This window comes from Oncorhynchus gorbuscha, linkage group LG15 (assembly GCF_021184085.1).
Source record: "Oncorhynchus gorbuscha isolate QuinsamMale2020 ecotype Even-year linkage group LG15, OgorEven_v1.0, whole genome shotgun sequence".
NCBI lineage: Eukaryota > Metazoa > Chordata > Actinopteri > Salmoniformes > Salmonidae > Oncorhynchus > Oncorhynchus gorbuscha.
Genome location: NC_060187.1, coordinates 19,741,670 through 19,759,622, shown reverse-complemented (window position 1 = coordinate 19,759,622; position 17,953 = coordinate 19,741,670). Strand labels below are relative to the sequence as shown.

The 17,953-nt window shown below is 43.9% G+C and overlaps 1 protein-coding gene across 1 annotated transcript in view; it reads left to right on the top strand.

Annotated features, from left to right (window-relative positions):
- Positions 1–17,953, top strand: part of adcy1a (adenylate cyclase 1a) — a 113,860-nt gene that overhangs the window by 80,345 nt on the left and 15,562 nt on the right. Inside the window, exons 7-10 of the mRNA XM_046301306.1 lie at positions 2,325–2,466; positions 3,925–4,080; positions 7,450–7,641; positions 15,731–15,828. Of these exons, the coding sequence (XP_046157262.1) occupies positions 2,325–2,466; positions 3,925–4,080; positions 7,450–7,641; positions 15,731–15,828 (588 nt within the window). The remainder of the gene's footprint in view (positions 1–2,324; positions 2,467–3,924; positions 4,081–7,449; positions 7,642–15,730; positions 15,829–17,953) is intronic.

Sequence of the window (17,953 nt, the reverse complement as noted above, 5' to 3'; positions counted from 1 at the left end):
GCTTTTGATAGAGTGGATCATGAGTATCTGTTTAATGTGATGTCTGTGTTTGGGTTTGGGAAGAGTTTTGTGACCTGTGTGAAGCTGTTGTATGCAGGGGCGTCATGTATGGTTAAGGTGGGAGGGGGGCTCAGTAGGCCAGTCTGGGTGAGACGGGGCATTAGACAAGGATGCCCTCTATCTGGGCAGCTGTACACACTAGCCATTGAGCCTTGTTTAGGACTGCTACGCAGGAGACTGCGGGGAGTGTGCTGGACAGGCATGGATGTGGTGACAGGAATTGCAGTCTCAGCATATGCAGATGATGTTTCTGTGATGCTCAGGGATGGGCAAGATATGCAGGAACTAGAGACCAGTCTGAAGGTGTATGAGGGAGCTTCATCAGCTAAGGTAAACTGGGGAAAGAGCAGAGCTCTGTTATGTGGGGCATGGGGGGATAGGGCTCCTCCTCTGCTTCCAGGGGTTTGCAGTGGGGTTGTGAAGGGCTTAAAGTGTTGGGGGTGTACCTGGGCTCGGAGAGGTGGGTCAGCAAGAACTGGGAGGGGCTGACACAGGCAGTGGTGTCAAGACTGGCCAGGTGGAGGTGGCTCCTGTCCCAAGTGTCATATAGAGGGAGGGTGCTGATAATCAACAACCTGGTGGCATCTTCCTTGTGGCATAAACTGGCTGTCCTCAACCCCCCCACCGGTCTGCTTGCAGACCTGCAACGCAAGCTGGTGGACTTTTTTGGTCGGGACATCACTGGCTGAAGGCAGCAGTTTTGTACATGACCGTCCACGAAGGAGGACAGGGCCTGGTGGAACTGGAGAGCAGGATGGCTGCTTTCCGACTAAAGGCGGTGCAGAGACTGCTGTACCACACTGATGTTGGCTGGAGGGAACCAGCATGCGCTGCTGAGGAGAGCTGGCGGATTAGGGTTGGACCGGCAGCTGTTCCTCATGAAGCTGGAGAGGCTGAGTACAGCAGGTCTCTCAGAGTTTTACTCTGCGGTGCTGAGGGCCTGGCAGCTGCTAAGGCCCACACGAGAAGGGGGTGTGGAGCCTGGGCAGTGGGTGTGGGAGGAGCCCATCTTCCACAACCCAGCCATCCCTTTGAGATCGGTTCAGTCGGCCACCCTGCAGAGGCAACTGATGGCAGGGGGTTTACAAAGGCTGGGTGACCTGAGACTGCTGGGAGAGGAGGGGTGGAAAACCCCGGAGGTCTTGGCGCAACAAACAGGAATAACGTCTCTTAGGCTGCTGGAGAGATTCCTGGAGGAGGTCCAGGAGGCACTGTCTGAGCCGGTAAGGGGGGTGTTTGAGAGGCCAAAGGGAGAGGGGCCACCAATGTTCCAGCCACTGCAGGTGACGGCAGAGACTGGAGACTGGCAAGGGGGTCTGGAGGACTTGTTAGATTTTAACACTCCGAGCCTGGGGGAGTTTGAGGGGGTGGGAGGTAAAGCCCTCTACAACCTCTGCGTTAAGGTGAGGAGCATTAGAAGCCTAACAGGAGTGAAGGCACATCAGTGGCAGGGGTTATGTGGGGCGGAGAGTATGGTGGGTTTTAGATGGAGGGGGCTCTACAAACCCCCAGTACCAAAGAGGTCAGGGGACCTCCAGTGGAGGGTTCTTCATGGAGCCCTGGCCACTAACAGCTGGTTGGCACGGGTTGATCTGGGAATTGGGCAGGGGTGTCCTTTCTGTCAAATGAAAGAAACTGTAATTCATGTGTTTTCTGTGTGCATCAGGTTAATGCCATTAATGTCTCTGTTGGAATGTCTGTGTGACAGGTTGGGGGTGGTTTTTGCTGTTGGGATGTTTATAATGGGATACAGGTATTCGAGTAAGGAGAAAGAAAAATGTGTTTTGTTGAATTTTCTGTTTGCTCAGGCAAAGTTAGCTATTTGGCTAACAAGGAGGAACAGGGTCAAAGGTGGGGGGATAACAGACCCTTTACTACTGTTTCATGGGATGGTCTCTGCGCGCCTTAGGGTTGAGTTTGAGTTCTATAAAATGATCAAATGTGTGGAGATGTTTGAGGAGATATGGTGTGTTGGGGGGGCTGTCTGTATTGCTGGGGAAGATGTTTTGGATATACGGTTGTAGGAGAGGGTTTTTGTGTATTTTTATTTATTTATTTATTTTATTTTTTGTTTGTTATTTATTTTAGGAGTGGGGGGGTGAGTTTTAAATGAATTAAGAATGTTTCAATAAAGAAAGACCAAAAGTCAAAGTCTCTCTCTCTCTCTCTCTCTCTCTCTCTCTCTCTCTCTCTCTCTCTCTCTCTCTCTCTCTCTCTCTCTCTCTCTCTCTCTCTCTCTCTCTCTCTCTCCTCTTCTCTTTCAGTAAGGTCCACATAACCAGGACTACTCTAGAGTGTTTGAATGGAGACTATGAGGTGGAGCCTGGCTTTGGCCATGATCGACATACCTTCCTACAGAAACACAACATTGAGACCTTCTTCATAGTACCCTCCCACAGGCGAAAGGTACACAACCACACACACATTCCAATAACCGTATATACACAAACACACAACCACAACAATCTTATATTGTACCCTCCAACAGACAAGGTACACAGTGACTCATACTGTTTTCATCCAAAATGGCACCCTATTCCCTTTATAGTGCACCGGGGTCCATATCCTGGTCCCGCCACTTACACTAGTCCAACATCTCCTGTGCTCCACCCAGAACATAATGCAGTGGCTGGTCACCCCTCATGTGTGATTTGGTTATGTGTTGCCCAGATTAGTCAACTTCAACTTCCTTTGCACCATTCTGTGTAATCTACTATAGACAGTGGAGGATTCAACTCCGGAGTTCACGCATGATGATTCCACTGAATGATTTATCCTATTAAGCTGTGGGTCAGTGTCTCCTAGTCCCAGTAATGTGTATCATACATGTGGATCAGAAATGTGTATCATACATGTGTATCATACACATAGATCATACACATATCACACATGTGGATCATACATGTGAATCATACACATAGATCATACACAGATCATACATGTGGATCATACATGTGGATCAGACATGTGAATCATACATGTGGATCATATATGTGGATCATACATGTGTATCATACACATAGATCATACACATATCACACATGTGGATTATACACGTGGATCATACATGTGGATCATACACATAGATCATACACATAGATCATACATGTGGATCATACACGTAGATCATACATGTGGATCATACATGTGGATAATACACATAGATCATACATGTGGATCATACATGTGGATCATACACATATATTGTACAGGTGAATCATACTGTCACACTGATCTCAGTTTAAATTGTCTGTATTTAGTTGTTGTACCTGAAACACTTAATAACCACAAGAGGTCTAACGTATCATCTAGTACACACACACACACACACACACACACACACACACACACACACACACACACACACACACACACACACACACACACACACACACACACACACACACACACACACACACACACACACACACACACACACACACACACACACACACACACACACACACACACACACACACACTGCTTGATCTGTCTCATCTTTTCTTCCTCAGGAAGTGTTAGGACTGATAGTCCTGATGTGATCATTTTATTTCTCTCTCTTCCTCTCACTTAACACTACCAGTTATTAGACTCCATCACTTAACACTACCAGTTATTAGACTCTATCACATAACACTACCAGTTATTAGACTCCATCACTTAACACTACCAGTTATTAGACTCTATCACATAACACTACCAGTTAATAGACTCGAATCACATAACACTACCACTTCCTCTCCCTCCCTCCCCCTCTTTCCCACCTCCCTCTCCCTTTCCCTCTCTCCTCCACCCCTTTCTCTCCGCCTGCTCCCTCTATTCCCCCTCTCTCCCCCTCCCCCTCTCTCTCCCTTCTCTCCTCAGATCTTCCCAGGGTTGATCCTGTCGGATATCAAGCCAGCCAAGAAGATGAAGTTTAAGACAGTGTGCTACCTGCTGGTTCAGCTCATGCACTGTAGGAAGATGTTCAAGGCGGAGATCCCCTTCTCTAACGTCATGACCTGCGACGACGATGACAAGGTGTTTGTGTTGCTGTTAGTGTGTGGCTGTTGTATGTATTCGTATTTCTGGGAAATAATATGTCTGAGAGCTAAAAACCTTTTAACAGGTTTTTACGTCCAGCTGTGAAATCCTGCTCGGTTTCCTAATCCTGAACACACACACACACACACACACACACACACACACACACACACACACACACACACACACACACACACACACACACACACACACACACACACACACACACACACACACACACACACACACACACACACACACACACACACACACACACACACACACACACACACACACTAATCTGTAGAAACTTAGTTAAAACCAAGTCAACAGATATCATTGCTAACTCTAACACCAAAACAAACCTCTATATTATAGGGTGGGTGTGTGTTGAAAACTGTGACTCAGTGATGACTCAGTGTGTTATGATTGGTGTGTGTGTGGAGGCATCATTTCTCTGTCAGGAATAGCCCTGTAACTGTGTAATCCTCTAATAACTGTCGGGGCTTTGTCTGGCTTTAGAACTCACTGTAGAGCTCACTGCTAATGCTAGCGTTATGACACCCAAAAGTATTATGACACCTAGCATTATGACACCTAAAAGTATTACGTTGTAGAACTCACTGCTAATGTAGAACTCACTGCTAGCATTATGCTAGCGTTATGACACCCAAAAGTATTACGTTGTAGAACTCACTGCTAATGCTAGCATTATGACACCCAAAAGTATTACATTGTAGAACTCACTGCTAATGCTAGCATTATGACACCCAAAAGTATTACATTGTAGAACTCACTGCTAATTCTAGCATTATGACACCCAAAAGTATTACGTTGTAGAACTCACTGCTAATGCTAGCATTATGACACCCAAAAGTATTACGTTGTAGAACTCACTGCTAATGCTAGCATTATGACACCCAAAAGTATTACGTTGTAGAACTCACTGCTAATGCTAGCATTATGACACCCAAAAGTATTACGTTGTAGAACTCACTGCTAATGCTAGCATTATGACACCCAAAAGTATTACGTTGTAGAACTCACTGCTAATGCTAGCATTATGACACCCAAAAGTATTACGTTGTAGAACTCACTGCTAATGCTAGCATTATGACACCCAAAAGTATTACATTGTTCAACGGGTGGGTCTAATCATGGACGCTGATTGGTTAAAATCAGCCAATGTCTATTCCACAAGTTACCACCGGCTAAAGCTCTGTTCCAATCCACTGTCTCAACAGCACAGCCAGACAATTTATACAGTTGATTTCCATTGTAAAAAGCATCTAGACATTATCTCCCATTTCTTTTAGATTAGCAATTGGTTTTCAATAGCGTAGAGCTGTATAAAACTTGTGGTCTGTCTCTCTGATATTTGCAAAATTGTTTCAATATTTAAATAATAATAATGTACGTGTAGGGGTCGGGAGTCGGGACGAGACAGACAGGCAGACAGCTTTTCCCAGCCAGTCAAAATCATAATTTTTAAGAACATATACAAAGAAATAGAAAACAGGTCAAACAAAACGAAATGTAGCTACTTTGCGGTCTTTCCAGCTTCAGTTTGAAGTGATTGTCCTAGCTGTGTTGGTGTTGTATTATATGTGTTGGTGCTGTGTTAGCTGTGTTGGTGTTGTGTTGGTGTTGTGTTAGATGTGTTGGTGCTGTGTTAGCTGTGTTGGTGCTGTGTTAGCTGTGTTGGTGTTGTATTATATGTGTTGGTGCTGTGTTAGCTGTGTTGGTGTTGTGTTGGTGTTGTGTTAGATGTGTTGGTGCTGTGTTAGCTGTGTTGGTGCTGTGTTAGCTGTGTTGGTGCTGTATTATTTGTGTTGGTGCTGTGTTATCTGTGCTGGTGTTGTATTATTTGTGTTGGTGCTGTGTTATCTGTGCTGGTGTTGTATTATTTGTGTTGGTGTTGTGTTAGCTGTGTTGGTGTTGTGTTGGTGTTGTGTTAGATGTGTTGGTGCTGTGTTAGCTGTGTTGGTGCTGTGTTAGCTGTGTTGGTGTTGTGTTAGCTGTGTTGGTGTTGTGTTAGCTGTGTTGGTGCTGTGTTAGCTGTGTTGGTGTTGTGTTAGCTGTGTTGGTGTTGTGTTGGCTGTGTTGGTGTTGTGTTAGCTGTGTTGGTGTTGTGTTAGCTGTGTTAACTGTGTTAACTGTGTTGGTGTTGTGTTAGCTGTGTTGGTGTTGTGTTAGCTGTGTTGGTGTTGTGTTAGCTGTGTTGGTGCTGTGTTAGCTGTGTTGGTGTTGTGTTAGCTGTGTTGGTGTTGTGTCGATGTTGTTAGATGTGTTGGTGCTGTGTTAGCTGTGTTGGTGCTGTGTTAGCTGTGTTGGTGTTGTGTTAGCTGTGTTGGTGTTGTGTTAGCTGTGTTGGTGTTGTGTTAGCTGTGTTGGTCTTGTGTTAGCTGTGTTGGTGCTGTGTTAGCTGTGCTGGTGTTGTGTTAGCTGTGCTGGTGTTGTGTTAGCTGTGTTGGTGTTGTGTTAGCTGTGTTTGTGCTGTGTTAGCTGTGTTGGTGCTGTGTTAGCTGTGTTGGTATTGTGTTAGATGTGTTGGTGCTGTGTTAGCTGTGCTGGTGTTGTGTTAGCTGTGCTGGTGTTGTGTTAGCTGTGTTGGTGTTGTGTTAGCTGTGTTTGTGCTGTGTTAGCTGTGTTGGTGTTGTGTTAGCTGTGTTGGTGTTGTGTTAGCTGTGTTGGTGTTGTGTCAGCTGTGTTGGTGCTGTGTTAGGTGTGTTGGTTTTGTGCTAGCTGTGTTGGTGCTGTGTTAGCTGTGTTGGTGCTGTGTTAGCTGTGTTGGTGTTGTGTTAGCTGTGTTGGTGTTGTGTTAGCTGTGTTGTTGGCTAGCTCTTACCAATACAGTTGTTATACACTCAGTGGCCAGTTTATTAGTGGCTCCAGGGGGCACGCAATCATAGACACTGGACAATTGAGGAGTGGAAAAACATTGCCTGGTCCGACGAATCCTGGTTCCTGTTGCGTCATTCTGATGGCAGACTCAGAATTTGTCTTAAGTCCATGGACCCATCCTGTCTGGTGTCAATGGTGTGGGGAATTTTTTCCTTCAAGCTGTTCTGGGGGCAAAGGGGGTCCGACCCGGTACTATATGGGTATACCTAATAAACTGTCCGCTGAGTGTATGTTTCCTATATGTTTCCTGTATGCCATGATTCATTATTTATTCCAATAACTGTTTGCGACTAAACTATATAAGCTGTAGGACCTACAGTATAAGAACTCATTAAACCTTGGAATTAACATTTGTATAAAGGTGGAACGGCCACTTCCAGGTTTTCCTGTGGATGGGGTTCAAGTCCTTGTGACTCTGATGCTGTCCTAATATTAGCACATTGTCCTCCGTGTCCCTGACAGAGGCGTGCGTTGCGGACGGCATCGGAGAAGGTGCGTAGCCGGACGTCGTTCTCGGGCTCCATGCAGCACCCGCCTGGTACACGGGTTAACCGCTACATTGGCCGGCTAATCGAGGCTCGTCAGACAGACTCACAGACCACCGACCTCAACTTCATCACACTCACCTACAGGAACACAGACAGGGAGCGCAGGGTATGTAGAGTACACACACACACACACACACACACACACACACACACACACACACACACACACACACACACACACACACACACACACACACACACACACACACACACACACACACACACACACACACACACACACACACACACACACACTGTAAAAATCTGCCTTCTCACTGTCTTTCTTTCTCAGTGTGTGGGTGGCAAAGAAGGGGCATGCTTCGTGACTCCATCTTCTCTCTCTTTCGCCCCCCCTCTCTCTCTCTCCCTCTCTCTCTCTCTCTCTCTCTCTCTCTCTCTCTCTCTCTCTCTCTCTCTCTCTCTCTCTCTCTCTCTCTCTCTCTCTCTCTCTCTCTCTCTCTCTCTCTCTCTCTCTCTCTCTCTCTCTCTCTCTCTCTCTCTCTCTCTCTCTCTCTCTCTCTCTCTCTCCCTCTCTCCCTCTCCTCTCCCTCTCCCTCTCTCCCTCTCTCCTCTCCCCTCTCTTCTCTCTTCTCGCTCTCCCTCCTCTCTCTCTCTTTCGCCCCCCTCTCTCTCTCTTTCTCTCTCTTTTATCTTCTCTCGCTCTCTCTCTGTCTCCCTCCCTCTCTCTTTCTCTCTCTCCCTCTCCCCTCTCCCCTCTCCCCTCTTTCCTCTCTCCTCTCTTCTCTCTTCTCGCTCTCGCTCCTCTCTCTCTCTTTCGCCCCCCTCTCTCTCTCTTTCTCTCTCTTTTATCTTCTCTCCCTCTCTCTCTGTCTCACTCCCTCTCTCTTTCTCTCTCCTCTCTCTTACTCTTTATTTTTCTCTCCCCCTTCCCCTCTCCTCTCTCTCTCCCACGCCTGTCATCTTTGGTTGTGGGGTTTAAAGTGATCCACCCACACTCTCAGGAGGGGGTACTGCTAATGATTTGGGAGCCTCTGAGCCACATGTGCCCGCCGGATGACTTTCTCCTTCGTGTGAGTGGGAGTCTGACACAAAGACTCAGAGAACAGAAGAACTGTGATTGTGTGTATATGTATGTGTGGGTGTATGTGTGTATGTTTGTGTGTGTGCCTGCGTGAGTGTGTTGCGTGTGTGCCTGTGTGAGTGCGTTGCGGGTGTGCCTGTGTGAGTGCGTTGCGTGTGTGCCTGTGTGAGTGCGTTGCGTGTGTGCCTGTGTGAGTGCGTTGCGTGTGTGCCTGCGTGAGTGCGTGTGTGCCTGCGTGAGTGCTTTGCGTGTGTGCCTGTGTGAGTGCGTGTGTGCCTGCGTGAGTGCGTTGCGTGTGTGCCTGCGTGAGTGCGTTGCGTGTGTGCCTGCGTGAGTGCGTTGCGTGTGCGCCTGCGTGAGTGCGTTGCGTGTGTGCCTGTGTGAGTGCGTGTGTGCCTGCGTGAGTGCGTGTGTGCCTGCGTGAGTGCGTTGCGTGTGTGCCTGTGTGAGTGCGTGTGTGCCTGCGTGAGTGCGTGTGTGCCTGCGTGAGTGCGTGTGTGCCTGCGTGAGTGTGTTGCGTGTGTGCCTGTGTGAGTGCGTGTGTGCCTGTGTGAGTGCGTGTGTGCCTGTGTGAGTGCATGTGTGCCTGCGTGAGTGCGTTGCGTGTGTGCCTGTGTGAGTGCGTGTGTGCAGGGTTGGGTAGGTTACTTTCTAAATGTAACTTTTTGATTACTTTCCCATTAACAGGCATTAGAAGAAGACAAAGATAATCTATTAAACGCATTTGCTGTGTCGCCATAGTGCTTTCTGACTTGGGATCATACTCGCTCAGGTGGAAGAAATTTAAACTTGCATCTTTTTTTCAATGCTGAATTGAATGTCATTGAGGAAACAGAAAGGTGTTGTAATGTATTTTTTCATAAACATCCTTTCTAAATGTGATCCAAAAAGTAATCATCTAGAGGTCAACTAGTTTTTCAAAAGTATCTAATCTGATTACATTTTTTCTGACGGAACACACTAAAAACAAATGGTTTTATATGTTGCCAAATAAAGGTTCTTTGGCTTGTAACCATAGTGGAACCCTTTTTGGTGCTATATGGAACCTTTTCTTGAAGGTTCTATAAACAACCATGCTCATAAGCTTCTAAATGGACCCTGTATGGTGCTATACAGAACCTTAAGGTAAAGAACCATTAAAAAACTGTTCCGATATCATTACAACCCTTTTGGGGTCTACAGTGCCTTCAGAAAGTATTCACGCCCCTTGACTTTTTCCACATTTTGTTGTGTTACAAAGTCGGATTAAAATGGATTTAATTGTCATTTTTGGTCAATGTACACTAAATACTCTGTAATGTCAAAGTGTAAGAAAATTTCCTATTCCTATTTCCTATTCCTATTGTACCTGGATTGTACAATATTTACACATCATTTATTTATTTATTCTTCAAGCTCTGTCAAGTTGGTTGTTGTTCATTAAAAAAAAAATAAAAAAAAATAATAATAATTAAAAAAAAATGCCATTTAGCAGACGCTTTTATCCAAAGCGACTTACAGTCATGTGTGCATACATTCTACGTATGGGTGGTCCCGGGGATCGAACCCACTACCCTGGCGTTACAAGCGCCATGCTCTACCAACTGAGCTACAACTTGCCTTTGTCAAGTTGGTTGTTGTTCATTGCTAGATGCCTTTGTCAAGTTGGTTGTTGTTCATTGCTAGATGCCTTTGTCAAGTTGGTTGTTGTTCATTGCTAGATGCCTTTGTCAAGTTGGTTGTTGTTCATTGCTAGATGCCTTTGTCAAGTTGGTTGTTGTTCATTGCTAGATGCCTTTGTCAAGTTGGTTGTTGTTCATTTAGATGCCTTTGTCAAGTTGGTTGTTGTTCATTGCTAGATGCCAAGTTGGTTTTGTTCATTGCTAGATGCCTTTTGGTTGTTGTTCATTGCTAGATGCCTTTGTCAAGTTGGTTGTTGTTCATTGCTAGATGCCTTTGTCAAGTTGGTTGTTGTTCATTGCTAGATGCCTTTGTCAAGTTGGTTGTTGTTCATTGCTAGATGCCTTTGTCAAGTTGGTTGTTGTTCATTGCTAGATGCCTTTGTCAAGTTGGTTGTTGTTCATTGCTAGATGCCTTTGTCAAGTTGGTTGTTGTTCATTGCTAGATGCCTTTGTCAAGTTGGTTGTTGTTCATTGCTAGATGCCTTTGTCAAGTTGGTTGTTGTTCATTGCTAGATGCCTTTGTCAAGTTGGTTGTTGTTCATTGCTAGATGCCTTTGTCAAGTTGGTTGTTGTTCATTGCTAGATGCCTTTGTCAAGTTGGTTGTTGTTAGATTGCTAGATGCCTTTGTCAAGTTGGTTGTTGTTCATTGCTAGATGCCTTTGTCAAGTTGGTTGTTGTTCATTGCTAGATGCCTTTGTCAAGTTGGTTGTTGTTCATTGCTAGATGCCTTTGTCAAGTTGGTTGTTGTTCATTGCTAGATGCCTTTGTCAAGTTGGTTGTTGTTCATTGCTAGATGCCTTTGTCAAGTTGGTTGTTGTTCATTGCTAGATGCCTTTGTCAAGTTGGTTGTTGTTCATTGCTAGATGCCTTTGTCAAGTTGGTTGTTGTTCATTGCTAGATGCCTTTGTCAAGTTGGTTGTTGTTCATTGCTAGATGCCTTTGTCAAGTTGGTTGTTGTTCATTGCTAGATGCCTTTGTCAAGTTGGTTGTTGTTCATTGCTAGATGCCTTTGTCAAGTTGGTTGTTGTTCATTGCTAGATGCCTTTGTCAAGTTGGTTGTTGTTCATTGCTAGATGCCTTTGTCAAGTTGGTTGTTGTTCATTGCTAGATGCCTTTGTCAAGTTGGTTGTTGTTCATTGCTAGATGCCTTTGTCAAGTTGGTTGTTGTTCATTGCTAGATGCCTTTGTCAAGTTGGTTGTTGTTCATTGCTAGATGCCTTTGTCAAGTTGGTTGTTGTTCATTGCTAGATGCCTTTGTCAAGTTGGTTGTTGTTCATTGCTAGATGCCTTTGTCAAGTTGGTTGTTGTTCATTGCTAGATGCCTTTTTCAAGTCTTGCCCTCGATTTTCAAGACGATTTAAGTCAAAACTGTTACTAAGCCACTCAGGAACATTCAATGTCATCTTGGTAAATCATTGGTTCGAAACTACAGAACAGTACAAAACAAGAGAACACACATGGTTAATGTTCTGAAAAATATAATATATATATATGGGTCATATTGGTCATGGCTCTCGAGTGGCGCAGTTGTCTAAAGCACTGCATCTCAGTGCAAGAGGCATCACTACAGTCCCTGATCTGACTGTGATTAGAGCGATGTTGATGATGCCAGCAGATTCCAGACTGCATTTGCCGATCGCCCTTCATCTTCATTCATCAGTGAGTCAATGGCTTGAATATTCTCACTGGAAATTGAATACAATGTAAAAAATGATGACCAGCAGGGTCAAATAATATAAGCAGTGGTTATAGAGGGTGCAACCAGTCAGGTTAATTAATGCCAGTTAGCTTTTCATAGCCGAGCATTCAGAGGTCAAGACAGCAAGTGAGTGAGAGAGTGAGAGTGAGAGGGAGAGGGAGAGGGAGAGAGTGAGAGAGTGAGAGAGTGAGAGTGAGAGTGTGAGTGAGTGAGTGAGAGTGAATATCGGAACACACACAGTAATGAGTTCCGAGAGCTGATCTGTTATCCAACGATTAGATTAATAGCCCGGCTACTGTAGGTGGGAAAATCCCCCCCAACAAGCAATAGCCTCCCCCCGTGTGGTCAACTATTTTAGCACCGTTTCGCGCTGATCTGAGACAATGAAGATGACTTAATAAACATATACATTTTATTCACCCTGCATTATAATATATAATTGGATAAAAGCTTCTTAGATAGGAATTTAGAATCCTCTAATTGACTTAGATCTACTACTGTACAAGGACATTTTATGGTCAGTATTTACATTCAGAGATTCTGGTAAAGAAATGTGTATGTAGAGGGGTAACATTCTTCCCCAGTTCTCTTACCATTTTGTACAGTTGTATGATAAGCCTACCAGTTGGTGAGACTGTAATGTTCATTCTCTTGAGAGGAGTTTTGCTCTTCACTATCACAATATTAAACACTTTCAAATGCATTCAGGAAGGAAATCTCTTTAGCCGACATCTTGCGGTTCATCTGATGAAGGATTGATTCGATCTATAAGCCCAGGAAAGACAGTAAAACAGGCAATAAGATACACTGCAAGAAAGGGAACACAGGACCCTGTCTTTCAAAGATAATTCATAAAATTCCAAATAACTTCACAGATCTGTATTGTAAAGGGTTTAAACACTGTTTCCCATGCTTGTTAAATGAACCATTAACAATTAATGAACATGCACCTGTGGAATGGTCGTTAAGACACTAACAGCTTACAGACGGTAGGCAATTAAGGTCACAGTTATGAAAACTTAGGTAAAGAGGCCTTTCTACTGACTCTGAAAAACACCAAAGAAAGATGCCCAGATCCCTGATCTGCGTGAACGTGCCTTAGGCATGCTGCAAGGAGGCATGACATAAGGACTATTGCAATGTCCGTACTGTGAGACGCCTAAGACAGAGCTACAGGGAGACAGGACGGACAGCTGATCATCCTCGCAGTGGCAGACCACGTGTAACAACACCTGTGCAGGATCGGTACATCCGAACATCACACCTGCGGGACAGGTACAGAATGGCAACAACAACTGTCCGAGATACACCAGGAACGCACAATCCCTCCATCAGTGCTCAGACTGTCTGCAATAGGCTGAGAGAGGCTGGACTGAGGGCTTGTAGGCCTGTTGTAAGGCCCCCTTTGTTCAGGGACACATAATTCCATTTCTGTTAGTAACATCTCTGTGAAACTTGTTCAGTTTATGTCTCAGTTGTTGAATCTTGTTATGTTCATACAGATATTTACATATGTTAAGTTTGCTTTTAAGTTTGCAGTTGACAGTGAGAGGACATTTATTTTTTTTGCTGAGTTTATATACCTGTAGAAAACGGTTACAGGTCGGAGGGCCCTCTAACCAGTGCAGATCGGAGGGCCATCAAGCGAAACAGACCAATGAAGCACAGGTAAACGGTAGGTGTATCTGTGACTCTCTGAGGACTGGGTAGGGTAGGGGGCACACCCCTTCCACTTCTCCCTTCCCTTGGCGCGGGTTCTGGGCTGGGAGGGATGGTAGGGTGGCTTTGGCTCTCGCCCGAGCTCGGATCCCCGCGTCTCCACGTGGCCTGGGCTGCACCATCCAAAGTGTAATTAGTAACTTCACCTTGCTCGAAGGGATATTCAGTGTCTGTTTTTTATATATTTACCCATCTACTAATAGGTGCCCTTCTTTGCGAACCATTGGAAAACCTCCCTGGTCTTTATGGTTGAATCTGTGCTTGAAATTCACTGCTCAACTGAGTGACCTTACAGATCATCATCTGTGTGGGGTACAGAAATGGGGTGGTCATTTAAAAATCACGTTAAACACTATTCTTGCACACAGTGAGTCCATGCAACTTATGTGACTTGTTAAACACTATTCTTGCACACAGTGAGTCCATGCAACTTATGTGACTTGTTAAACACTATTCTTGCACATAGTGAGTCCATGCAACTTATGTGACTTGTTAAACACTATTCTTGCACATAGTGAGTCCATGCAACTTATGTGACTTGTTAAACACTATTCTTGCACATAGTGAGTCCATGCAACTTATGTGACTTGTTAAACACTATTCTTGCACATAGTGAGTCCATGCAACTTATGTGACTTGTTAAACACTATTCTTGCACATAGTGAGTCCATGCAACTTATGTGACTTGTTAAACACTATTCTTGCACATAGTGAGTCCATGCAACTTATGTGACTTGTTAAACACTATTCTTGCACATAGTGAGTCCATGCAACTTATGTGACTTGTTAAACACTATTCTTGCACATAGTGAGTCCATGCAACTTATGTGACTTGTTAAACACTATTCTTGCACATAGTGAGTCCATGCAACTTATGTGACTTGTTAAACACTATTCTTGCACATAGTGAGTCCATGCAACTTATGTGACTTGTTAAACACTATTCTTGCACACAGTGAGTCCATGCAACTTATGTGACTTGTTAAACACTATTCTTGCACATAGTGAGTCCATGCAACTTATGTGACTTGTTAAACACTATTCTTGCACATAGTGAGTCCATGCAACTTATGTGACTTGTTAAACACTATTCTTGCACATAGTGAGTCCATGCAACTTATGTGACTTGTTAAACACTATTCTTGCACACAGTGAGTCCATGCAACTTATGTGACTTGTTAAACACTATTCTTGCACATAGTGAGTCCATGCAACTTATGTGACTTGTTAAACATGATTTTCCTCCTGAACTTATTGAGGCCATAACAAGAGGGTTGAATACTCATTGACTCCACACATTTCAGCTTTTCATTCATTGTTAGATTATAAACATTTCTGAAATCATATTTCTACTTAGACAGTATGGTGTATTGTGTGTAGATCAGTGACACAGAATCTAAATGTAATCCATTTTAAATTCAGGCTGTAATTACAACAGAACGTGGAACAAGTAAAGTGGTGTGAATACTTTCTGAAGGCACTTCAGGGTTCTTTATAGAACCTTTATGGAGAATGGTTCTACAAAGAATATTTTTCAATTTCGAAGATTCTTTGTAGAACCATGCAGGGATTTTCTTCCAGTTTAATCGCCATATTACACTAACTGGAATGACACTGTCACCACACCCCAAATAGTCTGATTAGCCGCAGCCCCTACATTTTAAATAATTTATCACTAAAGGAAATAACAATTTTTTGAATTGTAAAGAACCATTAAAGGGCTTGAAGGGTTCTTTCGGTCAGTATGGTTCCACATAGACTGACTGTCCTTTGGCTACAGTGTTTACATAATTGTTACATTTGTTTAACCGCAACTCATATTTTGCCCCACCTCTCGCTCTCTTGTTCTCTCTCTTTCTCTCTCTCTCTCTGTAGATTGCCTGACATTTAAAAGATCAATCTCATCTCTGGAATCGATGAAAAATAGTTTCAGATGCTTCTTTAATTAATTACATGTCAGTAATCACTTCTCTCTCTCTCTCTCTCTCTCTCTCTCTCTCTCTCTCTCTCTCTCTCTCTCTCTCTCTCTCTCTCTCTCTCTCTCTCTCTCTCTCTCTCTCTCTCTCTCTCTAGTATAACCAGGAGTATGATGGTAATTTCATCAGTGCAGTGATTGTCTCTCTGGTCCTCGCTGCTCTCTTTGGCCTTATCTATCTTCTGATGATACCACAGTACGTACGTACGCACACGCACACACACACACACACACACACACACACACACACACACACACACACACACACACACACACACACACACACACACACACACACACACACACACACACACACACACACACACACACACACACACACACACACACACACACACACACACACACACACACACACACACACCAGATCCAAAGCAGTATTGGATGTTTATCCAGGTCCCGAGGACGTTAGGAGATGCCTTCAATACCATCCATTAGGGGCAACGGTGAGCACTATAACCATCAAGTAGGCTCTATTGTTGCAATGTATACCAAAACGTTGGTACTTTTTCAATACTAGAACATGAAAAAACGATTCGGTACTAGAATTTTTGTTGCTTTCGTTCTGTCAACGTTTCTCACGTCATATACCCATTGAGAGGATCGAGTCTGTCTAGTAATTTGTCTGGATCTTCTCAAGGGGGCAGTAGCTAGTCAGGATGTGCTTGTGCATGCAGCTGACACAACGCAAGCCACTTTTGAGAAGTAAGTGAGAGGAGAAATAAAATGCAAACAGCTTGGCTTCTTCTAACGAAAACATCATCCCTCCACGCCCGCAGCTTGTTGGCAAAACTGGCTGCAGATGTGAACTATGGGAATACTTTGATTACAGAACCGATGATGAGGGACAGCCCACCAAAACAACTAAGATGTGAACTATGGGAATACTTTGATTACAGAGCCGATGATGAGGGACAGCCCACCAAAACAACTAAGATGTGAACTATGGGAATACTTTGATTACAGAGCCGATGATGAGGGACAGCCCACCAAAACAACTAAGATGTGAACTATGGGAATACTTTGATTACAGAGCCGATGATGAGGGACAGCCCACCAAAACAACTAAGCAAAATGTTATACAAAGCAGTGCAGTCCAAAGTCGGTTTAGTTCTAAAACGCCAAAAGACAATTTTACACATGACATTTGCATTGTAACGTTATTCTACTAGCAACTCAATTTGAATTATTTGTAAGTGACAATAACATGAACAATTATTATGCACTCATAACTTAGCTATGACAGCAATATACACTGAGTGTGCAAAACATTAAGCACTTCCCATGCCCTTTCCATGACATAGATGACCAGGTGAAACCAGGTGAAAGCTATAATCGCTTATTGCTGTCACTTGTTAAATCCACTTCAATCAGTGTAGATGAAGGGAAGGAGACAGGTTATAGAAACGTTTTTAAGCCTTGAGACAGTTGAGACATGGATTGTGTATGTGTGCCATTCAGAGGGTGAATGGGCAAGACAAAAGATTGAAGTTCATTTGAACGGAGTATGGTAATATGTGCCATGCGCACCAGTTTGTGTCAAGAACTGCAACGCTGCTGGGTTTGTCACGCTCAACCGTTTCCCTTGTGTATCAACAATGGTCCACCACCAAAGGACATCCAGCCAACTTGACACAACTGTAAGATGTAAGATCTTTTTGTGTTGTTTCATGTTTTTTTTCTTCATATAGAATAGAAGTTATTCTATTTGTTTTTTTTGTTGTTCTACCAGTTATCAACACATTATTACAATGTTCTATGTAAAAAAAAAGTGGAATTCCATTAGTTATTCTGTGACTTCAGCTAATACGCTTATTTTATTTGGCGTGGTATCGTTTTGGTATCGAATATAGTTTTGGTGTCAATTTTTCTGATAGTAAACCTGGTACTGGTATCGAAGTCAACATGTTCGTGACAACACTAGTAGGCTCACGGCTTGCTAGAACTCCGGCTCTGAGGGTTCAGTCCCAGTGGCACGCTGGGCTTTTAACCCTATCAAAACCTTAACCAATCAAAACCCTATCTCAACTTAACCAATCAGAATGAACGACTCAATTTAACTGTTAAAACTCAACGTCTATCCCCCTCCCTGGACAAACGTTGAAAACTGAAGCCAGACCTTGATATCTTGTTGCACACACACATAAACACACACACAAACATAAACACACACACACACACACAAAGAGACATCTCGAAAGAAACAAGACATTAGAGAAGTCGATAAGTCACTACATACTTATCTCTCTATATATCTATCTCTCTCTCTCTCCCTCTCTCTCTCTCTCTCTCTCTCTCTCTCT